The sequence below is a fragment of the Carassius auratus genome, chromosome 40 (genome assembly GCF_003368295.1).
Source record: "Carassius auratus strain Wakin chromosome 40, ASM336829v1, whole genome shotgun sequence".
Classification (NCBI taxonomy): domain Eukaryota; kingdom Metazoa; phylum Chordata; class Actinopteri; order Cypriniformes; family Cyprinidae; genus Carassius; species Carassius auratus.
In genome coordinates, this window is record NC_039282.1 from 6,029,035 (window position 1) to 6,050,585 (window position 21,551).

General features: G+C 36.2%; 2 protein-coding genes across 3 annotated transcripts; both read left to right on the forward strand.

The window, feature by feature from the left end:
- The first annotated feature begins 450 nt into the window (after window positions 1-450).
- On the forward strand, window positions 451-7,600 carry zpld1b (zona pellucida-like domain containing 1b). Of its 2 annotated transcripts, XM_026226234.1 has the most exons (11): window positions 451-950; window positions 1,066-1,179; window positions 2,049-2,269; window positions 3,419-3,600; window positions 3,731-3,803; window positions 4,779-4,876; window positions 5,132-5,212; window positions 5,424-5,595; window positions 5,683-5,788; window positions 6,646-6,675; window positions 6,950-7,600. In XM_026226234.1, exons 2-11 carry the CDS (start codon window positions 1,074-1,076, stop codon window positions 7,111-7,113), a joined length of 1,233 nt encoding a protein of 410 aa, XP_026082019.1. In that variant the 5' UTR covers window positions 451-950; window positions 1,066-1,073; the 3' UTR covers window positions 7,114-7,600. The 2 variants fall into 2 exon arrangements, with proteins under 2 accessions (XP_026082019.1, XP_026082017.1); XM_026226232.1 differs by having other exon boundaries at window positions 451-1,179.
- Window positions 7,601-9,133: 1,533 nt separating this feature from the next.
- Window positions 9,134-13,246, forward strand: LOC113058993 (zona pellucida-like domain-containing protein 1). The gene is made up of 10 exons (XM_026227231.1): window positions 9,134-9,343; window positions 9,460-9,680; window positions 9,951-10,135; window positions 10,808-10,880; window positions 10,980-11,077; window positions 11,168-11,248; window positions 11,814-11,982; window positions 12,101-12,209; window positions 12,345-12,365; window positions 12,451-13,246. The coding sequence occupies exons 1-10, from the start codon at window positions 9,250-9,252 to the stop codon at window positions 12,588-12,590; spliced, it is 1,191 nt and encodes a 396-aa protein (XP_026083016.1). The 5' UTR covers window positions 9,134-9,249; the 3' UTR covers window positions 12,591-13,246.
- The last annotated feature ends 8,305 nt before the right edge of the window (window positions 13,247-21,551 follow it).

Sequence of the window (21,551 nt, forward strand, 5' to 3'; positions counted from 1 at the left end):
GAATTCAATATTGTTTATGACTCATAATTAGAGTATTCTTACCAACCTGCAGAATGTAAGCAGTGATACACGTAGTGTTGAAAAGTTCGGGGTCAGTAAGATTTTGTTGGTTTTTCTGAAATAAATGAATAGTTTTATTCAGGAAGGACACATTAAATTGATCAAAGGTTTGCAGTAAAGATATTTCTATTTTAAATCAGTGTTATTCTTTTCCAAAAAAAATTAAATAAAATTTACACTGATCATGATATGTTTCTTGATCATCAAATTTGCATATTGGATTCATGTTCTTGAGACAGAATACTAAATGTATATATAAAAATGTTTTTTTCCCGCTTTTAAAAAAGTACTTATTACTGCATATTAACATGTTACTATAAACTGATTAAATCTGAGTATTAGATATGACAGCAATTATCTGCTATTATCTATTATCTTTAGTATTTAATGCCCAAAAATGGGCAGTCTGTGATCGTATCTTCATCTGCTTTCTGGTCGAGATAATTGTGAGGAACCGGGAGGCCACAGAGACAATAACAGCACACTCACTATCAACCCGTATGGACTGACAGAGAGAATAGGCCCTTTAGTCACTTCAGCCGCCGATGAAAACATAATTCCTTCCTTCAGTCCCACACTGAGCTCAGACATTACTGAGCAATGACTGAGGCAGATCAAGCTATGAGGAGACGAGTGGGAAATCGTAAAAGCTGCTCATGTTTCTGGCTCCATAAAAAAAGATTTGTTCAGCGCATTGAGATTGTGATGGATTTTCCCATGTTGTCCTGGACAGCTCTTTTTGTTTAAGGCTTCTGAAAATGGCTCATTGTTTTGGCGGCGGTAGAGGCCCGTGGTGCAGGAGGCCCTGTGGAGATGCCAGGCTGCGCATTCACTCACCGGCAGCAGGCCGAAACGCATGGAGCGCAGCTCACCTGCATCAGGGGACTGAGGTGAGAGAGGGATCTCAGCACTTTACATGCCATTGTGTTGTCAAAAAATATTACTGTTATGCCAGTCATTGTTTGAATTGATTTCGTTCTAATTTTTGTTCTCCTTCCTTTCCAGGTGTTGAAATGGAGTGGATATGTGTTCCCCTTCTGGTTTTCAGTGGGATTCATTTCGGTTTTACACAGTTCAGTGGATTCAACTGTGATCCAAACTACCACAGCAGATTCCCTGGTAAGAAGAGCCAAATAAACAGTAATACATTACAGTTCAAAAGTGTTAAAAAGAAAAAAATGCTGTTCTTTTGCAAAAAGAAAAATTGTATTATTTGCAAAAAAAAATGTGTCATGGTTTCCCCAAAATATTAAGCATTAATAATATATTTCTTGAGCAGCAAATCAGCATATTAGAATGATTTCTAGATCATGTGACACTGAAGACTGAAATAATGTCTGCTGAAAATTCAGCTTTGCCATCACAGAAATGAATTGCAATTTAAAAATATATAAAAATAATAAAGTTTTTTTAAATTGTAATAATAGTTCACAATATCAATGACTACTGATTATTATTAGAAATTGTATTATTATTATTATTATTTTGACTCTATTTTATTTATTTATTATTATTATTATTATTTATTTTATTATAAATAAAAATTCTACCAACCCAAAACCTTTGAACAGACGTGTAAACAAATCTATTTAGATAATAAATAATTTAGTAATCTTTAAAAAAAAAAAATTATAAATGCTTGTTTTTCCATTTGAATGTCCCTATACTAGAGAAAATGATTATATATAGAGAGGTCCAAAAGTTTAAGTCTGAAAATCTAGAATTTACAGTTTACAAGATCTGCTGTCAGAGGACTAAAACATTTTGAAATGAATAACAATATTTTTATTCATAGTAATACTTACATTATCACACTGATATAATTTGTAATGAAAAGCATGTGAAAAGAATTCTAAACTGACGCAGTTCCTCTTTTTGACTCCACTGTATTTTATTGTAAGATCATGTTTAGTAAAGAATTCTGTCTCCAATTGTGACACATGTTATGAGGATTCATTTATTTATATTGTTTTGTTTTATTCCTCAAGGTGAGAGAGATATCAGCGTATACTGTGGCATTCAGACAATCACACTAAAGATTAACCTCTGTCCTGTGCTGTACTCTGGATACACTGATGCTGACTTGGCCCTGAACGGTCGTCATGCAGATGTCCAGTGCCGAGGCTTCATAAACAATAACACCTTCCCCACGGCTGTGCTCTTCAGTATCAGCCTGAGCACACTGGAGTCCTGTGGAAACACGCTGGAGGTGAGGGATGCATTCACTTACACACAACATGTTTTATTGGAATACTGTATATCTTAACTTGCATTAGCTTCACTTTTTGCTAAAAATGTACTTCCAGGCCATCTAAGCAGTAGATGAGATTGTTTTTTCATTGGAACAGACTTAGAGAAATGTAGCATTGCATCACTTGCTCACCAATGGATGCTCTGCAGTGGATGGGTGCCGTCAGAATGAGAGTCCAAACAGCTGATAAAAACATCATAATAATACACAAATAAACTCACGTCTTCAATCCATCAGTTAACATCTTGTGAAACATAGGCTTAAATCACGGGGGGGGGGGGGTGGGGGGGGATGGTGTAGTTGGGAGTTTATCATCTGATGGTTGTCCCCCCTAAAATTATTATTAAAATCAAGCTGTGCATTGTAAATAATAATGTTTTATACTTTCAATAATTGTGTTATAATAAATGTTTTAGTCTCTCCTCCTTTGCCTCACAGTGCTTTGGTCCAAATGCCTGTTTTGCTCTTTTACATCACCCACACACACACACACACACACACACACACAGACAAGTCCGGTATGAGAGACGTCAATAGTTGAGGAACTCCAGTAAGTAAGGCTGTCGGCTATTTTATTCACTTAAAAGTGATTATTTTCTCTTTAATACGTGATGCCAATGTCTTTTTCAATGAGTCCGCTATATTAGTAATAGTACGTTACCTGCTTGACGGAAAGGGTTTCCAGGTGTTTACAACAAAACTAGCCCAAACTAACCGTGTTTCGAGTGGGGTCCCTTTGTAAAAATATCATTCTTAGTGCTAAAATAACATAATTGGGGTCGCTTCAACCCGCGGTAGTAGTAGTACGGCCTTTCTCTGTGTATACATATCCTGAAAATTGTGATGTTTATTGTACTCTCAAATCAATATATTCAGATATATTTTTATGGATTGGTCTGATGTTTTTATCAGCTGTTTGGACAAATCTGTTGCGATGAGCAAACAAACTCATCTAATTCATGGATGGCCTGAGAGTACATTTTCAGCCAATTTTCATTTTTGGATGAACTGTTTTCTTTAACAGTGTATTACATAACATAACTGATATGTGATTTTAAAGAACAAATATACGATATAAAAAAAACTATTTTTTTTCTCTCTAATCAGGTTTCTACATCTCAAAGCTTTAATGCCTATGGGAACATCTCCAGGGTACAGATGGGTAATATATCGGGCTACATTGACACCCCAGACCCTCCAACTGTTATCAGCTACCTGCCAGGTCTGGTGTATAAATTCAGCTGCAGTTATCCTCTGGAGTACCTGCTCAACAACAGCCAGCTGGCAGCGTGAGTCTGTTTTCGGATGTAGCAACTACAACTATTTTAGTCAAAGAACTGTGCTGCATTTATCAGAATAATCAATGCTTTGCTGTAAACAGCCATAATATCTCGTCTTAATCTCAACCTCCTTTACCAGCTCATCTGCTACAATATCAGTGAAGGAAAATAATGGCACTTTCCTGAGCACTCTCAGTTTGGTGCTTTACAATGTGAGTGATCTCTGAAGTTCACCAAATAAAATGCATTTTAAAGTATGGCTGTGTAATGCAACACAATACATTCATACATTTTCTATACCATTTTTTATTACATGTTGTTGTTATTATTATTATAAGTAATTTAAAACGATTCACAATATTCATAAAAATACACACAATTTCTTAAAATTTCAAAAACAAATGTATATAAAAAATGTACTTAAAATTATATTAATTTAAAATAAAAAAATTAGAAATTAATTAACTTAGAATTGCTAATTAAATTGGACTTATTGACTTAAAGGGGTCATATGATGCAATTTAAATTTTTCCTTTCTCTTTGGAGGGTTACAAACTCTTAGTGCATATTTAAGATCTGTAAAGATGCAAAGACTAAAATAACAAATCCAAAGAGATATTTGCTAGTTTTGCGCATCGTGTCTGTCATGCCACTCTGTTCCTCTTTCGTGCTTGAACTGATGGTAAAACTAAGGACATTATTAACTGTCTTTACAATTATTTTGAAAAATGAAGATTGCTATTATGTAAAGGAGCATTACATTTCCAATGAGTGCTTGCAGTGTTCGACCAATCACAATGCACTGGGTCAGTTGGCCAATCAGAGCAGACTGCACTTGTCGGAAGGAGGAGCTTTGTAGAAAACTACCTGAGGGAGGCGGGGCATAGAGGACCTACAATAATGTACAGTATTTGAAAACTAATGTGTTTTTTGAACATTAAAGCATGTCAGCATATTCTGTTGCACCAAATACACCAAATAATGATCTTTAAAAAAGCATCATATGACCCTTTTAATTATAAATGATTTCTCCTTAGGATCAATTATCAATTTCATGTTGTGGATGTGTACAAAAATGTGAACGTAGTTCTCAAACTTACATTAAAATGTAAAAATGGCATGTTGCAATGAAGACTGGCTTAGACCACCATCACAGCACCTCATTTTCTTTGTCTCATATTTGACAGGACTCAACCTTCAGTCAGCTGATCTCTATACCAATGTCCGGCCTGTCCTTGAAGACTCGTGTGTTTGCTGCAGTCAAGGCTACAAATCTGGACAGGAGGTATATATCATACAGAGAAACGGATGTTTTATTATAAACTCATTATTGAAACACTTCACAGTATTTTGCGTTTGTTAAGGCAGATTACAATAAACTATGACAATTTACTAGTATAAATAATATTTGGGTAATTCTAATAGAGAACAGAGGGTAGATCTTGAGCCCCTATTAACTGTTTTTTTTTTTTTTTTTTTTTGTTTGCGATCAGAGGATTTGATTCCCATTAATAGCAGAAATGACTGTTTTCCCCCACAGGTGGAATGTTCTGATGGATCACTGTTACGCAACCCCCTCTGGGAACCCTAATGATGGGATACGCTATGACCTTTTCTTTGGGTAATTGAGTACTTTCTGAAATTATGTGCACATTAACTCGGTGAGTCTTCATTACCTGCTCAACTATGCAATGCACAAAGGCCTTTTAGAAGAAATCACTTGTGTGTGCGTGCATGGTTGCAATTTTGTTTGAGAATGACTGAAGATAATTTATTTATCTGTAGGTTTCAGTATATTTATAGAGGCTTTATTTTTGTGGGGGTTTAAATAGGTGCTACAAGGATCCACAGACCACTGTATTCGAGAACGGGAAAAGTCAAATGGGCCGCTTTGCGTTTGAGGTTTTCCGTTTTGTGAAACATAAGAACCAGAAGATGTCCACCGTGTTTCTGCACTGTATCACAAAGCTGTGTCGAGCAGATGACTGCACAATACTAATTCCGGTAAAACGTCATAATGTTGAAATATTTGATGGTTATTTATATATGTACAAACTGAAAAAGCGCTGACTGAAATATCTCTCCTGGCAGATCTGTGGAAAACGCAGGAGGAGAGACACTGTGGATGAACATGTGGTATCAGGTTCATCCTCAGGGGATGCCGTCATTACCGCAGGGCCTATAATCACTAGGAGGGGTGAGAGTCATCCTCAGCTTTATAGTCCATTAAATGCACCGAAGAATAAGACAAATCAAATTGAATTTCCTTTAAAAGTTGTTACACAGTTTTTTGTTTATATAATTAAATTTAATAATGGTATTAAAGTAAATGATCCTTCAGAATCGTTCTAATATGCTCATTTGCTGCTGAAGAAACATTTCTTCTCATCAATGTTGAAAACAAGTTCTGCTGCTTAATATTTTTGTGGAAACCATGATACATTTTTCATTCTTTGATGACTAGAAAGTTTTTATTTGAAACCTTATAAGATCAATTTAATGCATCCTTGCTGAATAAATGTATTACATTCTTTTAAAAAATCTTACTAAATGTGTGTTTATGTAGCCCTATACATACAAATGTTAAATAGTCATATTTTAATAAACCATATGAAAAATCCATATTTTCATTTCTGTGAGACAACATCACCCTGTGATATAATATGTTTTTAAGATATATTAAAAAACGAGTTGTAGTTGATCTCACAGACCTCACACACCTCTTGGTACACAGTATGATCATGATAATAATCAATGGCTAGTTTTTCTAAACATGACAACAAAATCAATAACAACATGGTGCAAAAGCAAACAGTAAAACAAGGCAAACTTATTAATTATTCATGCCCCAGTGTATGTAATGTTAAGAAGATTTTATGTATTTAGTTGTACCTTTGAGAGTGAATTTGTTTTACATTTTTAGATACCTTTTAATTAAATTCAAATGTAGAATTTGCTTAATATTTTCAATTTAATGCTTGAGATGTAATTGATGTAATTCAGTCTATTTACCACAAAAACTAAAATCACATACATCTTGCTTGTTTTCTGCAGATGAATCTCCAGTCAACAATTCACAACTTGGTAAGATGTTTCTTAAGAGGGTAAAAAAAGATTAAGTAGCCTGCAAAATGTTCTTCATTAGTAGACACCCCAAATACCCCAACCCCACCCCACAGTGTCCTTTCTGTGAGACATCAACTATGTTTTCACATTGAAACAATGGACAACAGTATCAAGTTCTGCAAATGAGATTGATGACAACTGTGGTTTACAGAACTATCCTGTCTGATTTTGACCCCATTCTCCCCCACAATCCTCTGCTGACCCCCGCTCCCCCCTCTCTGTGCCCCAGCAGTGAGCGGATCCTCGCAGCATCTGAATGCTGTAACCAGTGCCTTGATATCAGGTGTGTCTGTGTTAGGTGTGACGTGCCTGGGCCTCTTCGTCCTCTCCCTCAGGCTGCTCAGGAAGCCCAGCCCTTCTGGTCTGACAGGGGTCTGGAACCCCAGCTTCAGATGACCATGACTTCCCAATCCAGAGTGCCCTGAAATACACCACAAAATTGGCATTGGGCTGCTTTGTCAAACAAGTTTTCTCATTTGAATTTATATTAATCTGGTAGTCCCTTTTAAAATACCTCAGTTTGTTACTGTCCGTTTCAGGGTCTGTGATCCTTTATGTCTTGAAGTGCAGAGCACAAAACAAATGTAGATTGTTCACATATAGATGTCAGATTATTTGCTTGATGAATTATTGTTGATCTTTTGAACTGTGCATGTATGCAATGTATGTGCAATGAGATAAGCAATGAATAAACAGAAGAAAAATTTAACCGAGGCCTTCCAAATTAAATATTAGTTGACAGCAACTGATTAGATTGAATCCCACAGAAAATACCGCCTAATAAACAGTGATTGTAATGCATTTTTGTTTAGCTTTACAATTGTGGGGGCAAATCACAATTATTTTTGATTGGTAATAAACAGCCCGCCACAGATGCTGTTAACCTGGATTATTATTTTTTATTATTCTTTTTTTTTTCATGATATAGTTTTAAATAGTGTCATTAAAATGATATGCTCTTATCATTTTTATTTTATTTTATTATTCATTGTAAATATGTACAACCTGATGTTTTTCCCAAACAGATTTTGTCAGCTGCACATAATTGAATGTTTTATTATAAAAATGTATCAAAATCAATGTCTCATTTCACTAATTTTATCATATATCTGCATTTGTATCAGTTTTATAGATCATTTTCAACATATTTGTATCTAAAATCAAACTCTAACAATCTTTTTGTTGACACAAAGCACCCGTTTAAATCTGCATCCTTTCTCTACATAATCCCAGATTACTGCGGGGCCTGCAGCGAGGTCAAAACCTAATAAAATCGGTTTATCTCCCTCTCATTTCTTATGTTCGCTTTGATCTTATGAAGTGTTGTTTTGCTACAATATTTAACTGAATACGTCATGGCCGGCGGCATCATATTATGATAAGTTCCATAATATTTTCCATGGTTTTATGTCCTTGACAATAGAAGAAGGCCAACACCCAACACCCTGATTTGACCCTAATTAGAAAGTGTTGTCCTTCCCAGGTAGCTCAGCTGACAGGTTCATATTACAATTCCATTGGTATTTTCTAAGAATCTGTACTTCATTTTTACAGATTTCACCTCATTAGCTGTTGATATGCTGTAGATAAGAAGCACAGAAACTCAAAACTCTTGCATTTTTAAGGAAACTTTACTATTCGAAAAGCTTCAAAATATCTAAATTGTGGCTTACTTTCAAATGGATAGTTAGTTCACCCCAAAATTAACAGTTTTCTATCATTTACTCCATGCCCTCATGTCATTCCAAACCTGAATAACTTACTTTATTCTTTGAAACAGTTTAAAATATTATGAAAGTCCAGTGTTGTTTTAGATTGCTTTACCTTTCAAAATATGGACAAAAACGCTGAGACTTTATTCCAAATATCTTCTTTTGTGTTCTACAATCAATCGCTTCAGCATATCCATTTGACAATCATTATCACAACTGCCAACCAGGTGTGTAGAAACCGTCTCTAAATGTGAGATTTTATGCAATGACCATCAAGATTTTACGGTAGCAAACCTCCTAAAAGGCATCCAAGGTCAGAGGTCAGACTGACAGACTTGTACTCTTGTGTTCAAAGAGAAGACGGGACCTCCCACATATTGTGTACTTCTTCAAAAAGAGTTTGTACCTAGTTTATTAAATTACATGTTAATATGTTTCAGGATGTATAAGGTGACAAGGACAGTGGTCATTGTTTATGGTCTAACTTTAAAGGTGATGTGTAAGGTTTCAAGGTTTGCCTCAAGGTAATGGTACCTTATCCACAAAAGTGAATTGTTCTTGAGAACTCAAGCAAGCATACCAAATGGCAAATGACCTTGTTTTGGCCCAATCCTGAGGAAGGACTCTAATTAACTTCTTCTTCACACACATGTGTATAAATAACAGACTGAAGCCTGTCCGAGTCAATCCAACAGAGACTTTGAGGAGATAAAGGATCTTAAACAGCAAGGATATCTTCAGAAGCGCTTCAAGATTTTCTTTCATTTAAAGAGTCATTTAATGGTCATTTTTGAACATTGATAAAGAGCAGATAGCTGACATGGCTTTACTCAGTCTGTTGATTTTGGGTGTGCTGGTTAAAGGCCACCTGGCTCTTACTCCTAATGATTGTGGGACTTCCTACAGGCGTCCAGGTAGGCCTATTGTCCTGCATGGTTATTCTCCAATAATTATTGTAACTGCTTTTAAAACAAAAATAACTGATCAGTTGTATAGGGAAGACATCAGGGGTCTTGTTTTTGTCTTACAGCGTACACCGACATCGCAGTGTTTTGCGGGACCGAGTCTATTAGTTTGGCCATCCAGGTGTGCCCGGTCATTTACACTGGATACAACGCGAGTTTGTTGATTCTCAATCGGGTCGCAAGTGACCCGTCGTGTCGGGGAACGCTGGATGAGACCGCAAATCCCCCGGTTGTGCGCTTCAACTTCCCCCTGAGACAATTAGACTCCTGCGGCAGCGTCTTCCGCGTGAGTATTAGTATATTTACATTAAGTACTGAAATATTTTCTAGGCTACTTAAAAACACCAAACTGATCCCACTGTCTGGCGAGTTGAAAAGTGACCAAAGCCAGCAAACTAGCGAGGCTACCAAGATGGGTCAGGTGTTTCTCTTACATAGGCTACTCATTGACAGCGTGTCAGTATAGATAATTAGGCCTAGTTCCTTCCATTTGCTCTGTATTTTGATATCTCTCTCGCACTTCAAGTCTAATTCATTTCGTTGTGTTCATTTGTAGACCACCAGTGCTCCAGGGACCGGCATCTTCTCGGACTTCTCTAACATCCAGACAGTTAACATCAGTGGGGTGGTCAGATCTTTCGACCCCACAATAGGAACAGTGACCTACAACGCCGAGCTGAGCTATTTTTACTCCTGTGCATATCCTCTGGAGTACCTGATCAACAATACACAAGTTGATGTGTAAGCTCCTTTAACTCTCTTAAAAGATTAGTTCTTCTGAAATAATAATGATAATACACCTTAAACCAGCCTAAGCTGGTTTCTCAGTCTAGTCAGAGTTTTAGTGAACTTTAGGACTGGCCCATGTTCTGGCTTACTCTTGTTAATCAACGAGGATGCATTAAATTGGTCAAAAGTGAGTGTAAAGAGTGTGTTTATAGTCATAAAATAGTCTGTAATGAAAAATGAAAAATGTATCACGATTTCAACAAAAAGATGAAACTGTTTAAACTGTTTTCATTGATAATAAAAGTTTCTTGAGCACCAAATCAGTGTATTAGAATGATTTCTGAAGGATCACGTGACACCGAAGACTGGCGTAACGATGCTTAAAATTCAGCTTTGCCAACAAAGGAATGAATTACATTTTAAAATATATTAAACTAAAAAAATTATCATTTCAAATTGCAATAATGTTTCAAAATGTCATTGATTTACTGTATTTTTGATAGATGCAGCTTTGGTGAATATAATAGACTTTAAAAAATAAATAAATGAATAACAAAACAGTAATGTAGGCTACAGTATTAAACATGCAGCTTGCTGACATTCTTACCTGAGTAGTGAATCACTATTTTCAAGGCCTCTAGCTATGCATCACTTGTAATCTTTATACTTTACCTCCCTCTTCAGGTCATCCTCCTCCATTGCAGTGATTGACAACAATGGTAGCTTCATCAGCACTTTAAGCATGCGGCTCTTCAAAGTAAATACCCCACGGGAGGAAAAAGTTTCCAAAATCTACAGTCTTTTCTATGCTATGTCATACTATGTCCATAGCTTCATACTTTAATTGTGTCTCTAGGATATAAACTACACAACTCCACTCGTTATCCCTGCTCTTGGTGTTGAGCTCAGAACCAGAATCTACGTGCAAGTCATTGCAGCAAACTTGACTTCACAGTGAGGAACATTTGCTGATGTTTCTTCTAAGATATTCCTCCGTTAGTTAATGTCGAAATCGACTGATTCTGTCCTCCTCCTCCTCCACAGGTATCATGTTCTGCTGGATCGTTGTTATGCCTCTATCTCAGCCTTACCCACCAATTCAACCTTTTTCAACCTATTCGTCCCGTAAGTCTAAAACAAGGTCAATAAAGGGTCGTTTTGAAATGTCAAGGAATTTTGTTACAAATAGCATTTATAATATAATTTATTTTACTTATTTCTTATATATTATACTTAAAATTATATAAAATTAATGTTTATTTAATAAAATACACATTTTAAGAATATATCACAATGAGAAATGTCTTTTTAAGATTATTTTTAAAAACTTATTTTATATATCCCACATTTATAATAAATATTATAAATCAATAATATAACAAAAATAATTATTTTAAAGAATATTTAATCAATTTAAATGGTGGTTTTGGTCTCTATAAAACTTTTAATAATTTAATAATTAAATTATAAATTTAATAATCTATAATTTCATAATTTTAATAATTAAATGTGTATAATTTAATTTTAAAAAAGTATTTTTTATAACAAAAATAAAATTGAATTAAAAAAAATTAACTGACATAACATTTCATCAATTACAAATTACATGAGTCAGAAACAAAGCCACAAAGCCATGGAAATTCATGGGTCAACTAGTTCTGTAACTTGAAATGTTCTCCTTTTCTTAAAGGTGCTCGCAGGACCAGATGACCACCATGTTGGAGAATGGAAACAGTCAGAAGGCTCGCTTTAGCTTCCCGGCCTTCCGCTTTGTCGAGCAGCAGAACCAGACCATTTCCACCTACTACCTCCACTGCATCACCAGACTTTGTGAAACCAGCACTTGCGCCCAGTTCATGGTACAGTAGCACACGTTCCTCAAACTAGCCTATAAGACTACAAAAATGGGGGTCTTAACTGAAACATCAGATAAATGTGTCCTGCTTTGTTTAACCCTCATCCATTTTCATTGACCAGCAATGCAACAGGAGGAGGAGACGAGACATGCAGACAGCGACAATAAAAGATGGCGTCTCGGACACCACCCTCATCACCTCAGGACCTATTAGGACTCAAGCAGACACATGTATGGATCTCTTCTACCTCACTGTCCTTGTCATAATATATAATAGTAATAGAAAAAAACATTTTATGCAGAAGTTATTTTAAGACACATAAATGTGGCTAAATGATAATAACTGCAAACTGTTCTTTCTTTCAGCTCCTGGCTCTAAGGAAACAGGTAAGCCTCTCTCGTTAATTTGATTCATTTACAGAAGACAGGTCATTTTTGGTAATGACATGCTGTCTCTTGTATTCTTGTACAGCCCAGAGCAGCGCACAGAAGGCCAGTGGTAATGGGGCATCTGTAGGACTGGGCATCGCTCTGGCCGTCCTCGTCATTGTGGGCACCGTTGCTGCCCTCATGGCCGTATCATTTTACCGCAAACTCAGGATGCTGCGTTAACGTTCCGTGATCCCAGAGCTCTTTTCATGTAGGACCAATACAACAGCACTGGTGGAGGTGGGAACTAGGGATCCATTTGATTAATATCTGACTTTTTAAATTAAAAAGCTTTGTCGGCATAGCAGACAACACGATTGTCATTTGAAATGCAAATATTGCAACCAAAAAAAATATATATATTATATAATAACTTATATACTTAAGACGCAAAGTTTAAATGAGCTACATTTCATTTTAAAACAAACATGTATGAGAAAGAGGTGTGAGAAGGAGGATTACAAAGGCAGCAATGGTTTTAAAAGGATTTCTGTGCAGATAAATAATTTTAGCCATTTAAAACTGTTCAGTGTAATGGATCTGTGCTCAAGTTGTGCTACATTAAAGCAAGATTCCAAGGCTTTAGGATTGACAGCTTTAAAAGAACAGGTGACAACAACAAAAAATATTTAATAAAGTCATTATAACAGCTGCACGAAGAGCCTTGCTTTGATTTGAGCAAACTTGTTATTATCAAGGAAGAAAAGTTTCATTTTGGAAAAGGAATTATGCATATGCAATGTGTTGCGAAATGAGAGAGTTGTCTTGTGAAACATGTTTGTTTGTATTTGTTGAGTTTTTACTTTTATTGCATGCAATGTGATTAATAAAGGCTTGTAGGATTGTGAGAACAGTCTTGAGTTCCTTTCCTGTTAAAACGCAGCACCATAGAGGGAGGCTCACCATGGTTTGAAAAAACTAATTGGCTAGAAACCCTGATTTAGTCCTGATGCAAAAGGGGGGTTTCTTTATGGTTGTCTTAGTTTATTTTACAAAACACGGTTTAAGGGTATTTTTTATATAGTTTTTCTGCCACCCCACTCCAAAGAGTCCAAATTAAAGTGGAGTCTCAAAGTACATTATCTTTATGTACATATAGGGCCTACATACTTTATATAATTTCGTTTTTTAGTGGTTTGAAATGTTTCAGTAACTACAAAAGTTACAAGCTATTCAATATTTGTATTTGTATTCTCCTATTGTCTTTATTTTGGATTCATTATTTTGCAATGTGGAACAAGGATGCCATCTTTTACGCATTCAGCTTCAGACTCATGCAATTGTGCTCATGCCATACATTTTTTAAAAAAGGGCAAAGAGTCTGTTAATGTGCTGACAGACAAAATGAGGCATATCATCAGTTTTCCCCAAAAAAGAAATATAAAAAGACTACATACAGTATTTTGTAATATTGTATAAAATAACTATTTAAATAAATCAGAAATAAATAATAAATGCCCCACCCCCCTCAGAATTTGGCATTCCTGTCGTGGAAAAAAGGTATCTTCTGCTATTCACTCTGGATAAACAGGTAGAAAAGGTAATGTTTGTTCATACAACATGACCCCTCAAATTTAGTATGGTAAGATATATTAGAGTGATATTAAGGATGCCTTGCTGTAATGTCAGAACCACTGCAAATTAATAATTTACATGGTGCTAAGTAAGTCTTGATAAATGCACAGAAAAATGACTTTCATTATATGGTGATGAGGATAGTTAGTGCATGAGAATACTATATGAGGAGGGACAGTGGGATATGAGATGAAAGTAAATATACCGGTCCTCCATTGGGTAAATCTCTAATTGTGTGCGAGTGAGGATGTCATCAGGAGCAATACCTGAGAAAGATCTGCTGGGGTGAGACAGGGCAGAGGATCTTCAGAGGATGCGGGTGTGACCTTATTAGTTAGAAAGAAAGATGACTTCATTTCAGTTGCAGCGCAATGCACTAATTACAATGGCTAAAAGTAATATGTGAGCGGTGATTTATTGTGTTGTAATGGAATTCTCTATGATGCGATTTGATGTAATGTTTAATTGCATGGCGGGGTTAATCTAATTATGGAGAAGATATATTTGAAATAGACAAGTAGTGTCATTTTGAGAGATGGAGTTTGCGAGAAATTACCAGACAGGAGAGGAATCATGAAACATTGATGCTCTGTACCATTTCCAGACAGATGGGCCTATCTGCTGCTGTCCATCTCTGGAGACTGTGTAAAACGCAAGCAGTGAATGAAACACTAAGTCTGTTAGATACTGTGCAATATTGCTATGAGGTGTTATTTATTTATTTTTTATTTATTTTTGCAAGATAATGGCAATTGTTTTGTTCTGGCTATGAGGAAACTGTAAAATCAGTTGCTGGAAAATTAATACGTTTTAACCAAACAAAACATTAAGGGCAAAATCCCCAGACGAAGAGCCCTAGACTGAATAACAATGTGAATGAAGAGTCCTCACTGAAAACAGCCTGTAATTTAAGACCAGTCTCTTTACTTACTCCGCCTATCTTGTTACCTCATCATTGCTACACCTGTGTTTCTCCCTTGCTCCTGGACTCATTTACCTTCACTCTGCACACCTGTCTCTCAATCACACACACAGCTGTTGCTCATTGTCATGGACTATATATTCTCGTCTCACACACCACTCTGTCTGGCTGTATTAATTGTTATTTGTTACTGGTGTCTTGCGATTGCTTCTGATCCCAATCTTGTCCTTGTTATCTGTTCGTTTTTATTTTTCTCTTGTGTGTTTTTGGTTTTCTTCCAACGAGCCAGGGTGATGCAGGGGGCCAGGGTCGAGCCGAGGGCTCTGGCAACCGAGGCAGAGATCCAGGGATCCACGGCAGAGCCAGAGCGACTGAGGACCAAGCTGGAGCTGGTGGGAGGATAGAGCCCAACGGAGCTGGTGGTACGGAGTGACAAGGCAAAGTCAGAGCAGAGGAGTCCAGTGGCAATGGTGGGTCATTGCCCAACCAAGGCAGAGCCGGAGGGATGATGGAGCCCAGTGGAGCTGATGGATAGATGGGTGATGGTGGAGGCAAGGAAGCTAGGAGCCAAGGTGGATCCACTGGGTCTACCGGCTGAGGCAGCATTCGGGCCTCGGAGGCTGGAGGTGGAGGTGAGAGATACTCCGACTCCAGTGACTCTTGAAGATGGCATTACCTCTGGGCTCGCACCGTAATGATGGTGGGCTGAGGATGAGCAGAGGGGCTGCCAGATGACAGCAGTGGAGGAGGCAGGAGAGGGTGGACATTTTCAAGGACCGGGCACTGGAGGGTGATTTCTAGGAGCAGGCACTGGAGGGCACTCTAATTGGGTGACACCGTCTGGTGTCTTTCTCTCTCATGGTGGGCTCTGTAGCCAGCTCTCACACCTGGTTTAATCGGTTGTGTTCAACTCCTGGGTCGAAATGGAAAATGGCTGTCCATCATCGATGGGCATGGGTTGATGCTTCATAACACGGGGAGATGGTGTGCAATAATCAGACTGGCATCGTAGAATGCACAGAGCACATCGTCCGGGTAGTTGTTAAGGCCTGCCAGGACCAGGAACAGTCTGGTGTGGCCCTCGAGTGTATTTCTCCTCTTGCTCCATCAGGAGGAGGATGTATTCAAGGCAAATGTTTAAATCTTGCTTAGTTCAACGAGTAGTGTAACTCTATTTAGATGCTTAAAGGCTGTTTGGATAATGAAATCATGTTTATCGTCAATGTAGCAATTCATATTTACAGTCATGAATTACACAGGAAATGCCACCCAATTTTTTGGCAATCAGACTATTATTAAAATTTTTTTATCTCAGATTGCTCTGATTTTAGACACCAGCAGGGTGTAGTTTTACCAGGACAAACTGCACCAATGGAATGCCCTGCCATTTCAGCAGTAAGAGATAGGATGGTTGAGTGTGTCCTGTAGCATACCCCCTGCTGAGCACAGACCAGCCCCGAACACACGTCTACCGACCTGCTTCAGCTGTAGGGAAGCTGCTAATCTTTCATAATTCATTACAGGGGACCGAGACACAATGCTTGCTGCCTACAGCCTGTGTTATGATGTAAATAGTGTTGCATTATGCATAGGATGCATTATTTTCTCTGCTTCAGACCGAGCGACAGTCTGGCCTCTGAATCACTGAGTGAGTGGCAAAGAGGACAAATGTCAATTTGTATTTAGGTGACCCAGATGATTTGTGAAAATGCTCCTCACAACCAAAACGCCAGGTCAGCATGAAACTGTCACCACACTGAATTCTACACAAGGATAGACATGTTCTTAAACCAAAGGGATAAAACTAAAAAGGTCTCATTGTGTTGAAGAAAAAATAAATGTCGTCATTTACTTCATGTTGTTCCAAACCTGTATGATGTTTTTCTTCTGCAAAACACACACATAAATAAATAAATATATATATGTGTGTGTGTGTGCGCGTGTGTGTATATGAAGACTTTTATATATGAAGAGTTCAGATGCAAAAGCCTCTAAGTGCCATTTCTTCTAAAATGAGCATTTTAATCAGGTTCCTATGTTTATGTTCAGTTATTTTACTTAAATGGAAATGAAAAGAGCCTATTCATTGCCATTAAAGTGAAATTACTGAACCTACACATAAGAGCCTTAGATGTTTCATTGGAATAGATTTTAGAGGAATAAAAATTCAAATGTGCTTATTTTAAATTTTTTTTTTTTTTTTTTTTTTTTATAGGAATAGAGTTGGAGAAATTTAGCATGTCATTACTTGCTCACCAATGGATCCTCTGCAGTGAATGGGTGCCGTCAGAATGAAAGTCCAGACAGCTGCTAAAAATATCACAAAAATCCACAACTAATCCACATGACTCCAGTCCATCAATTAATGTCTTGTGAAATGAAAAGCTGCATGTTTTTAATAAATAAATCCACCATTTATACATTTTAACTTTAAACCAGCACTTCTGGACAAAATATGAGTCAATTACCTAAGTGAAAAAGTCCATGTACTTATTTTTTATAACTGTTTTGTACTGTTTTCGCTTGTAAATGGTGCTAGATCTGTATATTTCTCTTCTGATTCAGACAAGCAATATGGATCAACACTGTCTCGATATGGATGATGTATTTGTTTCTTACAAATATCCAGATTTTTGCCTCACAAGATGATAATTGATGGACTGGAGTTGTGTGGATTACTTGTGGATTATTGTGATGTTTTTATCAGCTGTTTAGACTCTCATTTTGATGGCACCCATTCACTGCAGAGAAACCATTGGTGAGCAATTGAGTACATTTTCAGTAAATTTTCATTTTGCAGTGAACTATTCCTTTAATTTTTGGAAGCTTTAAAGCTGAAATTGTATTCATTTAATAATTTATGAACTCTACAACATTGATACTGCTATTTATTTATTTATTTATTTTTATTTTTAAGCTGCTTTGAATCAACCTGCATTTTATATTGCGCTACATAAATAAATGTGACTTTATTTGACTTGGAATAATATGAGGGTGAATAAATAATGACAGACTCTTCATATCAGAACAAATTTAGAGTAACATAAAACTGTCTTCAGGCAAAAATAACCTAAATCCTGTTGACTCCTTCCAACATCCTTCTCCTACATAGTTAGAATACATAGTTCTGAGCAATAACTCTTGCAGTCATTGTGAGTCACTCAATACAAGTCTTTCCAGTTCACAAAGGAGCTTAGACACTCTTCTGTTTTGAGGAATGAAGGGATCTGAGCACTTTGACAAACCACTTCATTAAATATTTATAGCCTCAAGAGATGCAAAGACATTTCAGTTCAGAATACAAAAACCTGTATTGTCCAGCAAATTCAGTAAGAATATGTGCTCCATATTAAAGAGTTTCTTTCAGACGGTGTAGTTTTACTCCTGTTTGTCGTCACAAAGGTTTAGATTTACATTCTGCAAACGGAAATTCTGTCTACATGGACTTACTGTATGAACGCTAGCTAATAATTCTAATGTTTGTAAGGGACACTGTGAATGTGAAAGACAAGGAGGGGTGTTTCGTGAATTACAAGTGACAGTATCTGGGCAGATCTTTGGCTGTGGATGTGTTTGGGGTTGCAAAATTTGGAGCGGTTTGACCCCGCTTGGAATGAGACCATGTCTGTAAGTGCAAAGCACCCATTTTTTGTCTGAAAAACTGCCTGAGGGCTTGTGATATTCAGTCAGTGGCATGAAAAGATCTCAAACAGACTTCAATAACTCCACAACAGAGACCTGCAAAGATTTACAAACCCAACAGGACGAAACACGCTCAGAAGAACCAACATATGCATCTTCTTTAATCTTTACAACATTTTTCATTCTGTATTTCCTAGTGAGTATGCAGTGTTATAATAGTGTTGTTTATATGCCATATAACACAATATATACATCTGTAATTGTACTAGAAAAATATTTTTTATTACTTTTTATTTGTATATTTTCATATTTCACCATATTAATTTAGTTGTCACTATTATTTATAAAAATATCACTTTAATACATTTTTATTTCAGTTTTAGTTATTTTAGTCATTCAACTTCATTCAGTTAACTTTCATTTAAGTTTTTCATCTAATACTTTTTTTCAGCTTCATTTCCCAAAACAATGTTTAATAGTTTTAGTAATATCAACACTGTATATTGAACATCTTCAGATCCTGCACAGTCTCTGCTCTGTTTAGTTTCTTTCTCACTGCTTTCTAAAGCAAAAAGGGAATTCCAGAATTATCATTAAAAAAAAAAATGAACTTAATCCCTTATCGCTTTTGGTGATTTTTTTTACTTTGTTCTGCATCCTGCTAATTGAATGGGAGGAAATTAATTCTTAGCATTCATCTTTTCTGAGAAAGTCTTAAACCTCCCACCATGATTAAACCCATGCCATTAAACACAAATAACAACATGATGTTTGACAATTTGCTCCTTCGCTTCCTTTGTACAGTAGATGCTCATTTCATTTGTGTTATGACTGAAGCTACTTAATAATGCATTTCAAGCCTCTTTTATCTTGTTTTTCAGTGCTTTGCACTTACTGTAATGCATTTATTGTGGTAGAAAAAGCATGTGGGATAATATCGCAGCCTGTCAATTACATAATCCCAATAATAATAGTATTTTTTTATGCTTGTTTTTATTAGCTTAGCCACACCCTGTTATCTAAGCATTATGAGCCTCTAAATAGTTAAAGGTGGTCAAATGTCCCATTTCAAAGTAGTATAACTACACTAATACTGAGGTTCTCATATCAAGACCTTAGAGATCAGTGGGCTTGTCGTCCCTGTTGTGTAGGTCTTGATTTCTGTCACTAAAAAAGGTTGTGCTAATCAAAGAAAAACAAAAACAACAGCAGAACCCTCAACTGATACTGCTTTCCATTATTGTTTATTTGGGCTACAGTCTACATAACTTGGTTTAGATGTAAGGTCTTTGTCTGGACGTCTGGTCTTGGTTTGACAGACTCCAGGGTTCCAGTTATCAGGAAACCAGAGCAGTTGAAATCTCTTGCATGCTTTGATGCCCAACGAAAGTAATAAACATAAACCAGGGTATACAGTATGTGTGGCATGAAGGAGACTGCTAAGTCTAAGTGTTTCATTAGTGGCTCTGGAGATTGTTATGAAATTAATCTGAGTGAAAAATAAAAAAAATAAACATGAAAGACCAAACGGTGCAGAGATGCAGTACTCCCCTCACACAGTCCCTTTGAGGTTTTCTCACAAAATATGGCTTTTAAAAAAGATAACCTTTTACCTGCAGCTAAACCTGGTTTGGAGTGGAAGTAGCATTAAGCATTCATTCAGGACAGGTCTGTGTGAACATTAGGGCAGTAATGTTCACCTAAATGTTGGCAGAACTAAAATAACTGAAAGTCATCTCAACAAAAACTGGGTTGTGAGCTACCAGCATGCACTACAGCATGAATAAATTAACCGTTACTAATGCTGTTGTTTATTTTATGCTTAAATTGTTATTTTTGTTTTTACTTTATTAAGGTCTAAAATGAAACATTTTCATGTTGTAAAAATGGCAAGATACTATTTCCTTATAGGCAAATATTTATTTAATTTTTTACAATTTTATTTTAGATAATGTGAAAGAGAAATGTAATGTACTTGTGTTGCATATTGATTCGCTAAATTGCTGTTGAGTTTATTCTAAAGGAAATGTAGCGTTGTCCATTTGACTGAACATGCAAATTCAAGTAATAAGGACAATTGTATTTGCTAAAAGAACTCAGAATGTTTTGTGTATTTTATTTATTTATTTGTTTTTGTTTGTTTGGTTTTTTTTTCAAGTTTCAGGGCATGTGAGGTCATTTTTATTTTTTGCAGGATGATGTAATGATCAAGTAGCGTCATTTATATGTTATAACAAAATTTAACAGTTTATGTAAATTATTTTTTAAAGGGGGACAAGAATGAAGCCATGATATTACCTTCAGTTTTATTTTATTTTATTTTATTTTATTACAGCATGAAAGGTGTGAAATATAATATTCTTCATCTTATATATTCTTCAGTTAATTATCAATATTATTATGACTAGGCAAGATTTCACTGCAGTGAATGATGTCTTTATATCAAAGCTTCTCTATGTGCTCTGCCTTTTAGGTCCTTTTAGAAGTTATCAAATATTTACATGCCCATATCATCAAAATCCTCTCCTAATTGGCTGTCATATATTACCTCAGCAGACAAAAAACAAACAAACAAAAAAACCTTTACAATTTTACAAAAAAAGAGCAAGCTGTTTTATGTTACATTATTTCATTCAACCTTTTTTTTTAAATACAAAATAAATGACCAAAAAGGAAAACGCCTTATAATTGAATTGCAAGTGGAGGTTCAATAAAAAGGCCTTCTTCATCGAAAATGTTATAATGGCACAGTATGATAGGCTATAATCCATATAACAGGGAAGAAAGGGGAAAAGGGAACCCCGAGAAAAAGTGGGGCTATGAACTCATGTAGAGCAAAGCTGATGCATTGTGTTAATGGACACTTTGTGTTTACAGGGTCATGCTAAAGCTCTCACAATTTTCGAGATGGTCTCCAACCATTACAGACCTCAAATAGATTGATTCCTGTAAGCATAGGGGCAGCTTAATTACTTTTCACTAGTAGCTTTTCACTCTAGGGTGAA